The 21,265-nt window shown below is 35.2% G+C and overlaps 1 protein-coding gene across 2 annotated transcripts; it reads right to left on the bottom strand.

The window, feature by feature from the left end:
* On the bottom strand, positions 1 to 20,031 carry LOC114298710 (2-oxoglutarate and iron-dependent oxygenase domain-containing protein CP2). Of its 2 annotated transcripts, XM_028243328.2 has the most exons (9): positions 19,453 to 20,031; positions 15,862 to 15,909; positions 7,648 to 7,824; positions 7,402 to 7,552; positions 7,202 to 7,288; positions 4,824 to 4,948; positions 991 to 1,109; positions 409 to 520; positions 1 to 327 (listed from the first exon to the last, which is right to left on the bottom strand). In XM_028243328.2, the coding sequence occupies exons 1-9, from the start codon at positions 19,768 to 19,770 to the stop codon at positions 292 to 294; spliced, it is 1,173 nt and encodes a 390-aa protein (XP_028099129.2). In that variant the 5' UTR covers positions 19,771 to 20,031; the 3' UTR covers positions 1 to 291. The 2 variants fall into 2 exon arrangements, with proteins under 2 accessions (XP_028099129.2, XP_028099130.2); XM_028243329.2 differs by lacking the exon at positions 15,862 to 15,909 and having other exon boundaries at positions 19,453 to 20,025.
* Positions 20,032 to 21,265: the final 1,234 nt, after the last annotated feature.

The following is a 21,265-nucleotide window of genomic DNA, read 5'->3' as shown; positions in this document are numbered from 1 at the left end:
TTTTCAAGGTAAAAAAACATTTCATTGACTAAAAAAGGATAATATGTTTTAAGTACAGAAATGATATCATATTGTCACCAAAGGTGGCCACAGCTGATAACAATAAGGACATCAAACGTAACTTTCGACAAGAATTGGATGTACTGAAACATAACAAAGAGCTATGACAAACAACACCCTTTTCAACCCTCATATCTACCGACAAAATTACAGTGAATTCTTCAAGAGGATGATGATGATGATAGTTGTGCTATATTACAATAATCCGCAAACTGCACACGGAACTCTTGCTCAAGAAGCAGCTTCTCCTTCTCTCTTTAGTAATTCCTGGACCATCATCGCAAAGATGTCAATTATAGTTTGAATCATCTACGTAGTTTAATAAAACAGATCAGATGCAGTATATACCAGTTTAGTGGCGGTGACAGACTGGTGCAGTCTTTCTTTCTTCTCACGTTGGCACTCTCCACACCAGTTAGAGAAATCTTTCTGATATTTTCTCAGCTCTCTAAAGACGGAACTGCAAATAGAAAGTTGTGTAAATGCAGTTTGAGCAAACCAAAAAAAAAACAGCTATTAATATTTGACAATTCTGACAGAGAAACCGAACACAATGTGCATGAAAATTAAGTACATGAAAGGAAATGTTGATGATTACATAATAAGGCCTCGTTTGGCAAGTGGATATTTTAGTTAAAAAGCTAAAAGGTCACTAAAAAAATCAAAAAGCTAACAACTTATACTAAAAAGTGAAAGATTCCTTTTACTCTCTACGTTTTACACATCTTTTCGTAAAAAATTAAAAAGTCATCCCAAACATACTAGTTTTTTTTATATAATATTTTAGTTAAAAAGCCAAAAAGTTATTAAAAAATCCTGTTCCCAAACTAGGCCTAAGTCAAACAATTTCCGTACCTATGGAAATAAATAAATAAATAAATAAGAGCAGTGATTTATTCAACAAGTAAAGGTAAGGAGGAACTGGGATACCTTCTGCACCATAACAGTAAGTTGATCCTATGCCCAGATGTTGTGGCTCTAGCACCATGCCTATGGCGACCGCGATGAAGAACTGCACGTCCCGGAACATGGGAATAATCAAAGATTTCCTATGAATGCACCATAGTAAGCTCCATTATATAAGTCCTCAAACACTTACAAAGACACTCTGCAGGAAACTACAACATGCTAAAGTTTGTCATATAGTTGAGCTCGTGTTTGTTGAACTGCACCACCCCACAGACAGGTTCCATAGACAACAACTAATTATGATAATTGGAAAACCATATCATTAAATTAAATCCAAATATCTAGGATTACTGCAAAAGTTATTGGCAGAGTAAACATTGCAAATCTATGCCACAAAGTTAATTGGCAAATGGCAAGATTCATTTAATGATTGACAACCAGTTTCATTAAGAATGCTACTATGGTGACTTAGATAACAAGGCATTTTAAGATGCCTTGGAGCAAATGCCTAGATCAACTTTCAAGCAAATATGTAAGCCAGAAAAGGCTAACACCTAGACCTCACTTCTACTTGAGCTAATTCTACCCCAAAAAACAAAAAAACCTAATGCCATTTAACCATTAAAATAAAAACAATGTAACATAATTTTTGGTCGTACTTTTTAAGGTGTGACCTCTGTTATCAGAATCTTACGATTCGTGATTCGATTCATGATTCAATTCGCATTTTTTGCAAAATCGATACGTATCTATGGGTGAATATATTTTGGAAGTGAATTTGTAGGGAATCGCACAATTCACAATTGATTCACAATTCGATTCACTTATTACGATTCATACAATTTTTGAAATTATTGTGCCCGACATATTTTCGACTCCATTTTTTTAGTGAAAATGATATAATACAACTTCTAATAGCGTTTAATATTAAAATAACCAACATATATACATGATTTGTTATTATTTTAGTGATAGAGTTTTTAGTGATCAATATTGTTGTTAATTATTGTTACTTTGGAAATGGACAGTTTGTCTATTTGGTTATTATCTTTATTAAGAATGGTTGTCCAAAAAAGAAAAAAATAGATGTTGGTGATCTTACATAAGAACCTTTGTTAACTTCTTACCTATTAAACTACGTGATTATCATTCCAAATAACATTTTCATTGATATAAGTCTAAACATTTCATATTCATAAAATATATTTAATATCAAAATATGAAGATATATGTTTTTAAGTAATTTAAAAAAAGTGACTAAATCTTTACGATTCACAATTCAATTCGATTCGTGATTCAGTACGAGGCCATTTCAATTCACGATACGAATCTCAATTTGACAACTATGGGTTTGACTCTCTTTGCATCCAATGAACATAAACTGTTCTCAAAGTTTTCACTATTTATATCTTTAAGTAATGCAACATTTTACAAATGAAGAAGAAAATGAGCCAAATGTTTTACCAACAAAAAGGAAAGGGAAAAGGGAAAAAAAAGAAAAAAAGAAGAGGAAATGAACCAAACTCTGAACAAAAAAACAGATAAATAAAAAGAAGATGAAAGGCCAAACAACTAAACTAAGACCAAACCTATCAAAGCACCCCCTTGAAAAAAAAAAAACAGTAATAGTAATAATTTTATAATGCCATGCAATAGCAATTCAAGAAAAATATTCCATCAAAATATCCTCTTCTTTCCGTCGAAACCTACCAATAGACACGTCAGCAGAGATGTGCACTTTACACATCATCATACGCACCTGCACAAGTCTCAGCATTCAAGGGACACATATCCAGTCCACATGTTCAGTCACAGCAAACGGGTTTCAAAAGATCAACAACTTCATGTCCGCTTCGGTCCTAGACTTGATCATTATATAGTCCACCTCATAATCTCATTACGCTACAGTAGTTATACTGTACACCAGTGTTGCAAATCCCATATCATACCCACCAGTTTAACGATAAAGCAGTGGTGAGAAGGGACAATACCATTTCAGGCAAATTCCAGCTTGATCCAGTCTATTTCAGGCGTACTGGAAAATTTCGTCTAATTTCAGGCAATGACAGTATTCCATCTAGTACATCAAATGTTGCTTTATATATATATATATATATATATACTTGTAATTAAACAGAACTTTAAGAATTCTTTCTTTTCATCAAGTTTCTAATCGTTAAGTCTAACAGTGTTCTACAAGTGCGAAACAGAGTTTTCAAAATGCCCTGGCCAATATTGGTGAAAATAGTTTTTTATTAGCTCCAGATCAGTGAATAATGCTCTAAAGTTAATTCCCTCACTCTCCATTATATATAAATCTCTCTCTCTCTCTCTCTCTCTCAACTTTGCAATCTCAAACCTTAAATATTTTTGTAGTTATCACTTAACAGCTTAAATTTCGTTCCACTTAGCTACAATCACAGATATAATGAAGGTGTGTATATTTCTTCTCCGATTCTATTTTTTTCTTCAAAAAATTTACTGAAAATGAAGCCAAATAATTAAAAGCACAAAAATCAATAATTCCAAGATGGTACGTTGGTATGGGAAAATCGGTACACTGGCGCCTCTTATTTCCTTAACATGGTTGCTACAGAGACTTGTGGTTTTGGAGGCTAGAGATATAGGTTTGGCATTGGTGCTGCACCCAACACGAGTCAAGCTGCCTTGGGCCAGTCCAACTGAGAAAGAGACCTCGCCATTCAGCTTCAAACTGGAAACTTCCAAAAGACTTTGTTTCAGGCCAAGAAACAGTTTTAACAACCTAACTGAATCCTGACAAGCCTAACAGTTACCCTAAAGAGATGTTAATTTCAATTAAATGTTTAGCATAATCTACTTCTGCTGAAACTCAACCCTCTGTGATCATTATTTTGTTGAAGTAGAAGTATACAAATATGAATATTACAACATTTTCAATCCAACAATCTTCCTATGCAGTAACAATAGGTATTCTTCATTACTTCTGTTATTATTGTTCTAGTGACATACTAAAAATGTAAAATTGAAAGTTCATTCTCCAGTATTCTTTTTTGTTATTTTTATAAATTATACTCCCTCCGTCACAATTTATTTGTCCATTATAGAAAATCCAACTTAATGACGAGACATGCAATCCTTACATTTTAATTCAAATTTTGAAATATTTTTCCCTCCATTGCCCTTCTCTTTAAATTTTAAAATGTGTTTACAATGATTTATAAGGGGCAATTTTGGAAATCTAAAAAAATTTAGTATTCCAAAATAGAAAGTGGACAAACATTTTGGGACAGACTAAAATGGAAAGGTGGACTAATAAAATGGGACGGAGGGAGTAATTACATTGAAGGAGTCAATATGGTTTATAAGATACCTTTGTCATACAAACAAATGTATATGAAAAAGAAAGGAGCCACAATTTTCCATTGCCAACAATAGAGGGCAATATATGGCCCACATAAGTATACTACATGTTGAAATGAAAAATAAAGAAAAGCATATATTTAGAGTTTCACCTAGTCAATAAACATGAAAGAGTAATCAAGGACTAACTGGGTTGTTGTACTATTGCCTGAGCCTAGTTATCACTTTAGAAGAATTGACGTCTTATGAAACATGTATTGGCTTAAAATTTTCTGGGAGGAAAATTGTGGCGTATTTTATTTTTATTTTAAAAGACAATAGTCATGTAGAGTAACAAAGTCATCAGTCAAACATTTTTTAAAATTTACAGTCACTGAGACTGTCGTAGAAAATCAAGAAAAAAAAAAAAAAAAAAGACAAACTAATGAACGAAATTGCATACCAAATAAAAGCATTTGCTAAAGATGATTAATCAACTGCAGTCAAATATCACTAATTTAATGACAACATACCTCAGATTGAGTTTCTGTATTTACATGTTTATCACATCTAACTCCTCGGAAGAACAGTTCTCCACCAGAAAATTCCTTACCCAAGCAAACATTTAAAGTAACTTCTGAGTCATCTACATGGAAACCTATAAAGGTAAAACTGTTTAGATTCTCAAGCCCAAATAATATTGCAACCATTTCCATGTTGAAAAATTTTGAGCACCAAACACAACTAAGTAAAAATATTTATGTGTATATTTATACATAGGTGATGAAATTATAACAACTAAAGGGAAAAAAGGAAGGGGGAAAAAAGGAAAAGAAAACATAACGAAAAAATATGGACATATCTAACAAAAAAACTTATCCATTTTGCAACACAGACATAAAAGCACATAGACAAACATGTGGTCGAAGGTGAAAGCAAACAGAATGATGCTAGAACCAAAACATGATATCTTTTACTAAAATGGACGAAAAGCACGAGAATTTAGTATTAACATTGAGACTAGGAAGGAAAACAAGAAGAAAAAAAGTTGCACACAATACTTCACAAGAAAAGATTGATACGCTTTCAAGGAAGCATGGATTAGCAAGAAACAATCACAAAGGAAAGTGGAGTTAGACTTAACAGTACATCGTCCAGCAATCATACTAGCTGTTGATAACATAGTAAAGCATCAACAAAAAACTACCAGCCCTTACAGTCCCTTTTCCACTTTATAATAAATTTAAAAAAGGATTTCACGACAACAATACAAGATTCTAGAGGCACACCAAATGCAAAGGTCAAACAGAGAATGCTCATATTGTTACTTTGACAACTGTTGACATTTAAGTGGGAAAAAGTGACTTTACTACAGGAGATACTAAGACGAATGACATGGTGACCATATATTGGACATGGAATATCATGAATGTGCCTGACACAGATAAAACTTAAGAGGTGTCTAAGATGGTCTCAAGGCAAATTTTAGAAATTAACATGCTTTCTGCCCGAGAACAACCTAGTGATAGAGGTTGTATTGTTTTGGGGAGGCACATTGGCTTGGCAAGTATGCAATGACAGAGTCTTGTTTAGCCTTATGAAAGGTAACTAACGATAGGAAAAATACCTGCAACTATTAATTGATAGGTAGGGAATATTATTGGTGGTCAAGAATATCACCCACCAGTCCAAGGGTTTCTCAAGCAATCACTTCTATCATAACATCCAAATTGAGTCTGTTAGGAAATATTATGTTCCCAAATGTAAGAATCTCTTATAAATTGACAAAAATAAATAACACAATAATTCATTGGGCCAAATACATGCTGATGCTCTAGAGCATAAAATAGTCCACCAGTGACAGCTAGTTATGAATAGGCTGGTTGCATAAACTAAAATTTATTAGATAAAATCCGGCACCATGTTTCTTTTTAATAGTTGGCCGACAGACACTGAGGAAGAGTGATACCCCTCCAGAAATTGTGTTAAACCTCCACAATTTTCAAATTTCTCAAACATGCCCAGAGAAAGTAGAGTTTCAATAAGTGAGGTTTTCTATGGCTAGGTGGACGAGGTGAACTAATGAGCTACAAGCAGCATTACAAGGAAAACCTGAAGAGAGCTGAGAATGGATTGAACTCAGGTGGCTTGTCCATGGGTAACACAGGCAAGTTCTAGGTTGCATCATTCTCCTAATCAGAGAAAGAGCCTGTCCTTAGGCTGTGTCAATTTCACTCATGTCATTGATACTGAACGAAGCAAGAAACCAATAACCTACACCTGAACCTACCACACCAATGAACTAAGAATTTACATAATCTATATAATTACCATGTCAAGGGGTTGCAGAAGTTCAATCGTTTTTGTGTAGTGGTTTGCTCATACTCTCAACTAGGGGTACAACTGAGTGATAGATTAGATCCTCAGACATCCGCAACTAGGACTGTTGCAACTTAAAAAAGGGTCATACATAACTTTCCAAGAAATGCTCAAATGTTGTTAGTTTCTGATCAAATAATGACATTGAGAGGCATATCGCCAGCTGCTATTCTGTTTTCCATATTATAATCCAGAAAATTGGAAATTATCACAAAGGATTTTTACTCTACGCAATCTGAGTTCTGAGAGTGGCAAAACAGTATAACTTAAGTCCTCAGAAGAAGAAACTTCATCAACTCATCTATTAGACCAATCAATGAAAAATGTAATAATGGTAACTTCATGCCCTCATTCAGTTTCACTTAACTTAGAAATTTAATCTTGTTTCAAGTTAAAAAACACTTTGCAAGTAACAATATATGCACAATCATTTATGCAGGAACTAATGGCAAAACAGAGGGTATAAAAAGGATTGGCTAAGAGATTTTTTAGGGGGGTTAATGGGGAGGGGGGCATTGAAGAGATCACCCACCAAGATCAACATCCCTATCCATTCCATACTCAACAACGAAACCATGATGAGAATCTAGTGTCGATCCACCAACTTCAGGAAAAAAAACTGCATAAGATTTAAATCATATTAGAAGGAAGAACAAAAAGATTAAGTGAATATCTAATCTATCATTCAGCTTTAGTATCTACTTTTAAATCTAAAATCATTCAACACTCTACCTCTAGATATAGGGCGTATAAAGTCTTCCATTAACTTGTCAAGCATAGTTTCCAGGCCGAAGTCATCAAGAACAGCACCATGCTTATTCATTGTATTTGGTCGCATAATTCGGAATTTTGTTTCATGAACCCACTTTTCAAAATTTTCTACCTAAGCAATCAGAACCTGATAAGAAAACATAAAAGCTAAACTACAAGGAAGAATTAAAATTCATGCCAGATGACAAGAACAAAGCTACATGATACCTCAGCTAGCAACAATTCACAGAAATGTGGCTGAAGCATTTCAAATGTAAAAACTCCTGGAGAGGGTTCAGACATAATACTTTTAAAACTCTCCTCTGTATTCTCATTGACCGCCTTGAAAAATGAGGGTACAAAGAAGTTTGCAGCATGCATAGTGTATAGCTCCCTATGTAGAGGCTGGAAAGATAAGAAAACAACTGAGAATGTAAAAGATGAATATTACAACAAAGCAATTTAATTTTTATGAGTAATTTGCCAAGGAAAAAAGAAAAAGAACAGCAGATAATATGAGATTAAATTTTCAGATTTCTCAGTAGATCCAATTTCTAAAATACAAGCATCAACGAGGACACCTTTTATTCATTTATTTATAAATATTGTAAGTAAATATTAATTCATAGAAAAGGCGTCAGATAGGATGCCAACTGTAGATCTCAAATCAATGACGGGTTCTGTTTGGCTCCTAAATTTAATGGGCACCTGAAACGACCGGATCATTTGTTAGGATATTGTTCTCTTGTTCCTTCGAGGCTTGAGTAAGGCATCGATTTTTCAATAAGATCAATTCTTTTGATTGCATAATGGACTCTACTGAAAAACATTGGTGAGCTTGTAAATGAGGTCCTTTACCCAACCCAACAGAGATATAGCCTTTGGTGCTAGTGATTCATATTTCATCATGTAGATAATTTTTTATCAAGATAACTATTCCATTATCTGACATTATAGTTGTTTGATCGGTATTGCTTATAAGTAACATAATGTTTATAATCCATCAATGTAATAGGTATTGTTTGGTTCTCTTTATAATCCGGTTCGTGTCCCAAATTCACCTTTAACCCTAAAACTGCTTCAAAACAAAGAAGAGTGCATTAAAGATAACCCAACTACTCTATCTCTACCCCACAAAAAATAAGAGTATCATCTAAAAAGGAATCCTCCAGTTTCCCCACCTAAAAACCTAACATAAAACCTTCCCGCACTGATTGTTCAATCATCCTACTCAATGCCTCCATCACCATAATCCCCTCAATATCAATTTTTTTATTATTTTATAAGTAGTTAATATCCAGAAAATAAAAAAGGGTTGTAGCACTATTCACTAGAACAAATAGAATAGTGGAAATACAAACCAACAAATAATCAAGAAAACCAATTTCCATGATCATAAGGTTTTTCAATATGAAGCTTGCAAATAACCCTTGGAATGCCACTCCTAAGACTCAAATCCATGATAGCATTCTCTATAAGTATAGCAACAAACCACACAAATTTTCTTCATTAGAACCCTAAAAGCAGCCAAACCATCCGCAACTTCAATATTCTCCATCACCTTCGCCCAAGGTTCTGAAAAACAGTTGCTGTCGCCGTAACGGTGGCAGTGGCACGATTGCGGTTGCGGAGTGTAAAGGCCATAGCGTAACAGTTGCGGTAATTGGAACCGTAAATTTTTTTTATTTTTTGCACAATTTGAAAAAAAACTTACCGATACGCATTTTTTTTTCAAAAATCATATTTATTAGGTTTTAAAATAAATTTTGATAAATTTTTGTTAATTTTTAAATATGATCCAATATATTTCATATTTTTAAATCACTACAAACTGAGTTTTTTATATTTTATTTTAATAATTAATAACTTTATAAGTCAGAAATCCATATTACAAGTGGCAAAATTTTCTTTTATTGGACTTAGATGTATAAAATTCTTTTTTTAATTATTATACTTGTGGAAACATATGCAAATTTTAACTTGAATAGTTTTAAAAAATAAATTATACACGCTAATGTAATCATATAAAAATTAAAAAAATAAATTACAAAGAAAAAAAATGTATACATGGTTTTTTTCTTTGGATCACTTGAATATTTGTTCTCTTTTTAGATAACCTATAAATAAAAATAAAAATAAAATAAATTAATCAACAAAAATTGACAGGTATAAAATATGTATCAATATATAATTATACGTATTATGCTTTCTAAATATTTTACAAAAAATCAATCACTAACTATTATATATAAGCTAAACAATGACAAAAGTAAAAAAATAAATAAGAGTCTAAATATATATATATATATATTTTTTTAATCAAGCCAAATAGATAATAATTACACTTATTATTATTATTATTATTATTATTATTATTTATTTTTTATTTTTTTCAAACAAAGATTTCATGGTTGGGTGAAATTCTCCAGGCAAGATGAACAGGCAGCATCATCTTCAACAAATCAATAATGGGTTTTTCATCTTCCCTCTTCTCTCTCTTTATCTCTTGCTACTCCATCTTTCCTCTTCTCTCTATCCCTCTTTCCACCTTTTCAGCATTTTTTTTTCTTTTTCCAAAAGAAACTGTTTGGAACCATTACGTAATGGTGCGTAACAGGCCGTTACGGCCGCTACGACAGCCACTACGGCCGACATACCTATGAATCTCAATTACACCACAAAAGCGGGGGTAAGACATGGTACCTACCACCACAACCATTGCGTAAGGGCCACAACTGTTACGTAACGCTACATTTAGAAATCTTGAAATTAATTCATATAAGATTTTTTTCTTTAGGCTTGGATTACTTGAGTATTTGTTCTTTTTTTGTAAATTTTTATTTATTTATTTTTTGGGGGAAAGGAAGTTATTCAGAATATTATAAAAGGGTGTAACAGTGTGTAACGGACTGTTATGGCTATTACAGTACCGCTACGGCCGTTACATAACACCGAAACGGCCGTTACACGTGTGAATATCTATCACACCGCTATAGCGACCGTAATGGGTGGTAGTAACCACCACAACCGTTACATAACAGTTGCAGCCGCTTTGTTAAAACCTTGGTCACACCCTAGAAATACCCATCCCAACTACTGCAAATAAAAAACTGACCAATGAAAGCAAATAGCCTATCTTGATTTCTAGACCAAGTGAACTACCCTCCAATTAAACAGAAGATCCAACAACTCTCACATCAAAAAATTTCGAAAAATTGCTCAAAACTTGTTCAAAACATTACAATTTAAAAACCACATCCTCCACAAGAAATATAACATCAAAATCTCCACCAATGCACCATGGAACATACCACAGGGATTGTATTGACTAAAGTGTTTAAAATTGAAAATTGTTTTTTGTTAAAATTTACCATCACCTACCACCAATTTACCATTACCTACCACCACCTACTCCTCACCTACTCCTCACCTACTACACTCACCCTCTCCTATATAATGAGCCACTCACCATTTGTAATATACAACAATTACATCTATCAATCAATAATACATATATTTTTACATGGTATCAGAGCTATAAGATTTAAGCCTGTATTTCTTTATCACCGGCGGGCAGCCGGCCGGCAACTTTGCCTTTGCTGCCCGCTGGAATTTTCTACACATACCTTCCAATCTCCACAGCGTCTTCGGACCCCTCTCTCACCTGCCACACTTCCAAGGTCACTTTCGCAACTGGGTTCTCTTCAATCTCTGCTTCCGTTGCACACAGCTGTCTCTTCAGCTCGAGCCTCGGCATTGACTCCAAGGGTTCGAGGTCTTTGTCTCAGGTTATGCCTCCCACGGACCGCCACACCCAGGTGGAGGGCCGAGGGCGGAGAATCCGAATCCTCGCCACCTGCGCCGCCCGGATCTTCCAACTAACCCGAGAACTCCGCCACAAGTCCGACGGCGAGACCATAACGACGCCGCCATTGCCCGACACAGATCTGAGATTCCGGCAACAATCCTCTATACGATCTGGAGTTCTGATCGACAGCGGACAACGCTTTGTACAGCGTTCGAGTCGTACTAGCTGTCGACGAGACAGCGAATGAGAAGTGTTCTCTACGGCCTCCATCACTCCAGTGTGGCCTTTTCTTTCGGCCGCATTTTGTAGCTCCACGGCACTCCATAGTCCAGCTCCAGATATTCATAAACTACAAGATTGAAGTCTGTCAAACGAAGAATAAGTTTCCTCCCTGGCTGATGATCTGTTCTTGTTCAAAGTATTCATGGAGTGTGGTGTTGGGCTCTTCACCAAGACTGCTGTAGAGTATCAAAAGCGAAAAGAAATTTTTTTTAAGGAGCTGGAATTTGTTTTTGCGGATGTGGTGATGGCCATTATTGCAGCTTTCATGCTTGTCTACTCCTACTGTCTCTCTCCACTCAAGGACACCCTCATAAAATAAATATAAACACATATCAACACACTGCAGCAGCAAAGGGAAAAGGGCCACACACACACACACACAACACCCACGTTATTTCCACTTTTCTTTTCTTTTAATATATATATACATATATATATTTTTATAATATATTTCCACCAATATATTTCCACCATCCTCTAAAATAATAATTCTTCACACACTCCCAATTTGACCCATTCGTTGTAGTTGTATTATTATTATTATTATTATTATTATTATTATTATTATATTTTTCTTTTTCATCCCACCGTTTCAGATCCCTACATCATTTCCTCTTTTCCCCAGGCTCATCATTTCATCACCATTCCCTTATTTATTTATTTATTTATTTTTATTTATTTATTTTTCGATTCCCTTCTTTTCAAAAAAAAAAAAAAAAAAAAAAAAAATTTACAAATTTGCACAACAACCCATATTTTATTTCTCTCAGGGATCCACCCCGATCATAATTTTACACCAAAAATAAAATAAAATAAAATAAAATAAAAAATAATAATAAAAAAATAAATAAAAAAAAAAAAAAAACCAAAACACAACCCCAAAAGCTTTGTTTTCTGCAAATGGCCACCCACCGACATCACTTCTTCGCCTATTCCGCCGGTCTTTTCTTCTTGCCTCCGTCCTGAGCAGCCCTTGACGGTGCTGCCTCCGTGTTTTCCACGCCGCCGAGCACGTTCACTCCCCCATACTCCTCCACTGCAGCATATGGCGGACCTCCAAATCGGAACATCACGGTGGCCTTCCGCTTCAGCTCCTTATTTTCTGTCTTTAGCACACTTATCTCTGCTCGCGCATCCTTATACATGCGTTGGAGCAGAGCCAGCTGGGAGTTTAACTGTTGCACCTCATTTGTCCTGCTCTGCAGCCGGTGCGACAAATTTGTGACCGCAGTCATGGTTTCCACGCATGACTTCAGAGTATACTGATTGGCCTCAATATCAGTTTGCACCGCCATTGTTTGCTCCACCGACCGCATCGGAAAGTTCAACGGAGCAAACACAGAGGTGTTTGGTTGAGGTTCACTGGCCACCGCACCAGTTATTTCTCTTGTGGACTCATTCAGTTCTGGAAAGAGCGTAAGTAGCCCACGGGAAGAGGAGTCCATGTTTTGGGTAGCTGGACGGGAAGAAAAGGCCATGTTGCTGAGTGTTTCAGAGACGGGTTGGTTACAGAGTATTACCGAGTTTCTTTCTCAGCAACACGAAGGATTTTTCAGAGGTTTCTCTCAGTTTTTCTCTGCCTCAGCCTCTGCCTTCGTCTTGGTTATATAGCCAAGGCAGCCACGCGTATCATGCGCCGCTCGGCGCTAGACGACAACCTGGGCGCGCAAGCCAAGTCACGCGCCTCGCCATCATGTCCGGTACACCTTTTGATAAAATGGGCACGCCTTTTGATGGCACGCCTTTTGACAAATTGGGCACACCTTTTGAGGGTGCGACTTTTTAGGGGTCCGACAAGACTCTGTAAACTGTCCCGACATTGATTCCGGTTAGCTCCTTTATGGGTCCGACAAGACTCTGTAAACTGTCCCGACATTGATTCCGGTTAGTTTCTACAAGGGTCCAGCAAGACTCTGTAAACTGTCACAACCACTGTTACAACATTGTCTGCTACAACGGTCCGACATGACCCCACAAACTGTCTTCTACATCGGTCTGACACCGCCATCCAGTGTCCTCTACACCGTTATGACACCACCATACAGTGTCCTCTACAACGTTATGACACCCCCATACAGTGTCCTCTACAACGTTATGACACCACCATCCAGTGACTTCACCAATGGTCTGACACGACCATACAGTGTCTCCTATCCTCTTTTATTTTTATGTATTTTCTTGTTTTGTTACTCTCTCCAAACTCAAGTTGGTTAGTTTCTATCCTCCTTGAGTTTGCGGGGGGCTGTTAAAATTTACCATCACCTACCACCAATTTACCATCACCTACCACCACCTACTCCTCACCTACTCCTCACCTACTACACTCACCCTCTCCTATATAATGAGCCACTCACCATTTGTAATATACAACAATTACATCTATCAATCAATAATACATATATTTTTACATTTTTACTTTATTGAAGAAGGTTGATGATGTGAACTTAATGAAAATGAAAAGCAAGTATATAAGTGTCATACTAAAGAGTGATCGAATTCAGTTGAGAAGAATTCCTCAAGTTGTTCGAATCCACCACTACTTGCATAACACGAAACAATTGTATCCATTCTTGGGACATTAATAAGGCCTTGTTTGGGGTATCTTAAAAAAGTTAAAAAGTCAAAAAGTCACTATCCTATTTAAGTCACATCATCTTATTCAAGTCACATCACTTCAAACCTAACCCATACTTCATAAAAAGTCAAAAAGTGCACTTATTTAGATCATCCCAAACCACCAGTAAGTTGGATGATTATGATCTATGATGACTATGAGACCTAATATGATTGTCTCGTATTATTGAAGGACGGCTATATCATCTGTCTTTCTATTGCTTTGATATCTTGTTTATGGTTGGTGTCATACTAATTTTTCTTTTACAAGTTTAAAAATAAATATAAAAATCTCTTCACCCTCAAATTCAATTGAAAGCCAAATTAGAGTTGAACATTGCTCGTAGGAACCTCTTGAAAAAGATAATTGTTGGCCAATCCAACGAGTAACTTTCAACTTAGCAATGTCTAGGAAAATTATGTCACATGGCAGTCAGTCATGTTGTCTTGGGAATTTTCCTGGATGTTGATTGACAGATTTTAAGAACATTCGTTCCTGGAAGATTTCTAGGCCTTAGTGCAATCTTCTTGCCAAAGATGCCTCCATTTGTATTTGATGGTGCATGTCTAAAAGCTTTTGAGAAGCTTTGTTCCTTATTGAGGGTGTTTGTTTGGGCTTTTCTAAACCAGCTTATGACTTTTGGCTTTTGAAAAGTTATTTTAGACTGTTTGGTTAAACTTATTTCAAACAGCTTCAGATTCTAACAACTTATTTCAAGTCAAAAAAGCTGATTCTGAGAAGTTGTTCACCCCTTACTTTTGATTATTAGCTTTTACTGTACACATGTTAATTTACGATTATACTCTTAAATTTTTTTATTTTTTATTTTTTTAAAAATAGAAAGACTCAAATGGACTATAGAATATTATTATTATTTTTTATGAAAAATGTAAATAAGTAATGAATAACAAAAAATAAAAGTTAATTGAAAAAATTATTTCACAGCTTATTTAACAAACACTACTCAGCAACTTAAATCTATAATCCAACAGTTACACAAAACAGATTAACAGCTTCTGATTAAAGTCATAATCTATAATCTGTTTTAACAGTTACACCAAACGGGCCTAATTCGTGTTCATTGATCATGTCGCTTTGCGGTATCTGCTTTTTAAAAAAGATACCAAGCCTAGGTTGATTTGGTGGATTCTTCTCCTTCAAGAGTTTGACTATGAAAAACAGGATAAGAAACATTTACAAGCACTCGTAACTTCAAGAGTTTTCCTAATTTACTTGATTATCCACTTAGAGATGTAAACATTCACAATTCAGTTCACACTCACAGGCACTCCTATTCTTCCCTTCATTCACACTCATGCCCTTCTTTCTCACAGAGAAAGCACAGTGCGTACAATTTCCAACTCCCTTCTCTTTCAAATTCATCTAGGCCCACTTTAACACTTGAGGTTTCTCCTCTAGCCTTTAAACATTTTCCTCCACATAAGAAAATTTGAGAATGAAACTAATAAATCAAATCAATTTATTTTTTGATGAGCAAAGCAATTTTATTGGCATAAATATAAAAAAGGGGATGCAGCCCATATTACAAAAGGTTAAACTATGATACTATTGGCCACATTGACCAAAGGAGCCTTTACATTCAAAAGACAAAAGAAGCAAATCATATTTTATCATATGGTCAACCGAAATATATTAGGTGAAAATGTTTCAAAGTCATCATAGTCCTGATTATGAAAGAATGCACAACCACTAAATCAAAATTCACCATGAAAGCTACCTGATAGTTTGATATAATCTTCTGCCTGTATTCTCTATGCTTTTGAATCTGTTAAAATGTAGTGCAAATCTATCAGGAATTGTTTGGCTAGGGAGATAATATTAGAAGAGAATTGGTGATGAAAATTTGACCAAAAGATAAGCATGTCTACAAAGATAGTACATGTATCCATTATGCCACGCGTCCATCAAGAAAGCAGAAGATTTACATGGGTCCCAATATGCAAAACAATAAACATGAATATCATTTTTTAGGTGGACTTGGGCCCTAGAAAATGCATGTGCTCGCATGTGTAGAACCACAACCTTTGCAGATGAAGTGAATGAATGGGACTTGTTGAATTCAAACTTCAGTCAGATCACTAGTATCAATCTTGGAGAGGGAGAGGGAGAGGGAGAGAGAGAGAGTAAGGATACTTTTCTTGTTATTTACAACAATGCCAAGCGAAAGGCAATGAAACTATACAAATAAACCATTGGTAACCCAACTCAACATGAATTATTATACTCTTCCAAGGAAGACCCATCTGTTTTGGTTTCTTTAAAGATGGCAACAATGCAATAATCTAACTAAAGATGGGTTAATTTAAACAGACAAATGAGGCTTAGGTTCCAAAAACAGTAAGATTATTAATAAAATTGATTTTTTTCCATATATTCCACATATAAAAAGACAAAAAGACACATAGATTCCCTTTCTTTCACTGGAAGCCATAGATGACTAAAGATGCATGGAATCCAATTCAAAGTTAATGATTCCCAAGTTCCATGATATAATATTCAACATTCAATATTTGTGTATGGTTTCTGAAATTTCAATGTCTCTAAAATGGAGCATAGAAAAAAAATGCATCAAGAAACATTCCCAATGAGTATGAAGGAATGTGTTATGAATTACTTTAAAAATTCAAAGGAATTTCTGAAACAAAATGAAAATTTTTTTATGGACTAATAAATCAAAACTAAGGATTTTTAATCAGCAGAATGAGGGAAACTACGGCACTATTTGGCAAATTGGCATCCCCTATTTTAATACACTTTTTTATCTTTTTATCTTTTTTGAATCACACCACTTCTCTACTTTTTTGCACATCTTTTCGTAAAAAATCAAAAAATATACTTATTTAGATCATCCCAAACACCCTCTACAATTAAGGCATACTATATGCTTAATACCATCCAGAGTTGCAGCACTAACCAACAGAAATGAATACCCTAACCAGTAGTCTAAAACATCTTCCCTCATTTGAAAGAGTCAAAGAACATCCAAAATTCAACTCAAGTCTAACACATGTTTTTTCTCTTCTTCCTTTTTTTTTTTCATTTTTTTTTTTTTCATCTCAATATGGGAAGAACATGGAAACCCTCAACATTAGTCAGCCAAAAACATGTTCATCCCTAACACTGTGTCTTCCAAACACAAAGCACTATAATTGTCAAACAGACCTCAGACAAGATCCTAAGCATTTTTTGTACTTTTAATTACTAGTTATGCACTGTTTGTTGGCAATGGTAAGGACCCAAATCAGGAAACAGTCTCAAAGCATCATTGGCTTTCATGCAAGGTTCATCTTAAAAACAAGGCAGACATGAGCCAGAAATCAATGAGTGCTAGGTTAAAAAAAAGGCCCATTAACTATTTAAGCATATGTTATTTTCAAATCACCTACCAATCACTTCATAACATCTGGATATCACTGGGTATGTACTATAAACTAAAAATATTCAACACACATTTAATGACTTTCACTTTTGCAGTAAGTAATAGCAGCAATGTTTACAAAAGGAGAGCGAGCCTCTCTACTGTAATCATTAAACACCTTGAAGTAAATCTATGTAATAAAAAAAATCCTAACTTTTAAAGTTTAAATGCATTACTAAAATCATAAAAGATAGAAACCAACACATTGCTAACATTTTATTTTCTCACTCAATGAATACTGATAAATAGTTACCTTAAGGAAACTATCAATACTTGTGCTAAAGACCACAATTTGCACACACATAACAACCTTAATGCTATGCATTTTCAAGAGAGACTAAAGGGCATTTCTGTAATTCAAATGCAAAACACTACTGTCCATCCAATAGCCATGCAATCATCAGACAATAAACTAATTCCAAGAATCATATAACTTTGTGTGGCAGTCCCAATATTGCAATTTACACTTTCTCCTACAATTCTCATCTATCTAACAAAGTAAATGCAAAAGAAAAGAAAAAAAATATATATATGCAGAACAAATTACTGACGGCTCTGTTTGGTTGCCAAGAAAAAGTAGGCAAAGTTGTAAAGAAACTAGGTTTGAAATTAGATTCCCCATTGTTCTGTACAGTCTTTTAACTTACTTGGCTATCTCCAGCACTTACATTTTTACTCAGATTTGATTGAAATTTTGAGTAAAAGCTTCGTTTGATATAGAGTCCTCCAATGGCCAAACTCTAATTTGAGTATAAATTTGAGTAAAAGTTAGGTAAATGGAACAATTGCAAATTTAGAAGCTGTTATATCACCACAAAATGTCTTTAAAAATTGAGTAAAAAAAGAGATCTCCTTTGATTTTGGTCAAATTTGAGTAAAACTCATTTTGGTATGAGTTTAAGCATTTCTATTCAAATTTAAATTTATGGGTAAATGGTAAGGATTGGAGATGCCCTTTATTTTGAACATATAATGCAAAATTCACTTCATTTATTCAGTTTTCTCAACACACAAACAATCCCAAATCCGAAACCCTAAAACAAACCAACATTGATTAATACACATTTCCTCATATGTAACACATTGCTAAAATTTCATATTCCCTTCCTAAAATTCTCATCCATCTAAAATAATAAGCAGAACAAATTACTGGCTGCTCTGTTAGGTTGCCAATAAAAAGTAGGTTAAATGTAGGGAAACCAAGGGTCTGTTTGGATGCATGTGTATTTTGAATCAAGGGATTTGTGGCCGAATAAATAAAAAATGCAAGAAGATAAGCTCAGATAGAAATATCTATACTATTATACAGGGAAGGCTTCAGATAGTGTTGACACAAAAAATGTCACGGATTTTGATTTCCAAGAATGCTCTTCTAGCCTATTTAAAATACAAAATTATATGGTAGACAATACCCTTACCACTTGAACAACACACAATACGTGTTCTTTTAAATCAAAATCAAAATTTATATTTTTCAGATTTAACAATCGGGTGGGCAGACACCACTAGTATAATTTATTAGGATCCTTGTAGCTACAAAGACAATCTTTAACATAATTTCAAATAACTATTTTATATAGTGATTTCAAATCCATCGTGATAAATCTATATAACTCAATCTTAAAATTCATAGGTAAACTACCATATCTAAATTCGAGTCATTGTCCTTGAATGCTTAAGGTTAAATCATTGATTTAAAATTCACATCAATCCAAACAGACTCAAAAGGTTTGAACACAAACTCCCCACCACTGTACTGTTCCCGATTTAACTAACTTAATTTCGAACAAACAATTCAAAATTCACTCCCGTTCTTCAATTTCACAGCACCCAAACACACCCAAATCCAAAAACAAACCAACAGTTATCAATTCAAATATTGATACTCACTCTAGTACGCTCTCCTTCAGGTGAGTAGCGAAGCAGAATATCGCGCATGTAGTGAACCTTAGCTTCGCGGGAGACATTGAGCAAGGTCGGAGGGAGGTACCTCTCGAGAGAGCTGAAGAGGAGAGGACTGAACTCCAATTGAAGGTCTTCATAGCTATCGGGCTTGTGATCTGTGTTAGGGTTCAATCTAAGACGATGAGTCGAGTACGAAGGCACGGTCGATGAAACCACTCCATTTCCGTTCCTGTTGTTCACAGTGCCTGTTCCTGTTCCTGTCTGACTCTCCTTCCTCCTTTCCACGGCTCCATCGAGAGACATTTCTACAGAGAGAGAAGAGAGTGTGTGCGTGTGTATATATATAACTGTATGTATTTGTGGAGAGCGAGAGTGGAGATTATGGAACCATTTTGAGAGAGAGAGAGAGAGAGAGAGAGAGATGGCTGTTTTGATCGAAATTAGGGTTTTGGGAATTGCACGTCCAGGTTGTTGCAGGTTAGGGTTTCTTTGTTGTCAACTGTACATGGCGACGTGTCTAGATTGTGCTCGGTTATTTTAGTTGATTGTTTTTTACTATTTTACGAGGAAAAATATATATATATATATATATATATTTGGGAAAATTGGTATAGGGTCCCTCTCCCACTTTTCGTAAGGGAAGAGATCACAAAATTATTTTTTGATGTCTAAGGTCCTCCCATCTATCACAGAGAAATTCAGCACCCTTCCTTTTGTCTACTGTCACTCGTCACCACGATCAAACACGCACACAAAGAGAGAGAGCCATGTCGCCGGAAGATGTGTCGGTGGAGAGGTTTAGGGAGGTTCTCGCGGAGCTTAATCGACGGAGAGAAGCTCTATGGCACAATCACAGTCACCAACGGACAGAGTTCTCAACCCATCTACAACCGATCAACCGATCGTGGTGGCTACAGAGACATGGATGATGATGATAAGGACAGAGTCGATCCAGTGATTACCGAGTTGAGCTGGACATTCGGTGTTGACTTGGACAGCGTTTACTTCTTCAGCAACGATAGAGACAACAGTATACTAATGTTTCAGTAGAACAACCTCGAAGAGCTTATTTCCACTCGTCAAGTCAACGCCAAGAAAGTTAAGTAAAACCCATGTTACACATTCTATGATTCTTGAAAAGCCTTCAGCAAACACCAACCTACCAACGTATTGGAACTTTAAATTATTAAACCTATCCCTGTGCTACCTGATTCCCACTTTTAAAAATCTCATGTCACTGAAAATGGAGGAAGAGAAATCCAATGGAGAAGAAAACAGAAATTTTTTTATAAAAAAAATATTTATATAACTCAAGACCTCTTTCCAGTAAAACATTTTGTTGAATCTTGAGTGAATTCTTATATTCACTCCCATCCTCCCCCCACTCCAAAGAAGAAAAAAAGTAAAATTGGGAAATAAAAAGGTGGGAATAAATTATTTGGGGGATTAAGCAAGCTCCTGGATTTTCTCTGGGTTGTGGAGTCCAGAGAAATTCTCTGGGTTGAGAAAATTTCTCTGGAAATATGTCTGGGAATTTTCTCTGAGTTGTGGAATCCAGAGAAATTCTCTGGGTGAGAAAATCTTTGAAATATGTGTGAGAATTTCTCTGGGTCTGGAGAGTCTAGAGAAATCTGATATAAATTTTTCAGACAATCCCAAAACCGTCCCATTTAAGAATTCATACACAAGCATACACAAGCAACTGGTGTCTTGGTGTTTTTTGAATTCATTGATTTTCTTTTCAATTGTTTGGGCCTGATTTTTTTGGCTGGTTTTGTTTTTAAATTTCTTCTTCATT

The sequence above is a fragment of the Camellia sinensis genome, chromosome 10, assembly GCF_055761805.1.
Source record: "Camellia sinensis isolate YWXY chromosome 10, ASM5576180v1, whole genome shotgun sequence".
NCBI lineage: Eukaryota > Viridiplantae > Streptophyta > Magnoliopsida > Ericales > Theaceae > Camellia > Camellia sinensis.
The sequence above is the reverse complement of the archived record's forward strand: the minus strand, read 5'-3'. Positions and strand labels throughout refer to the sequence as shown.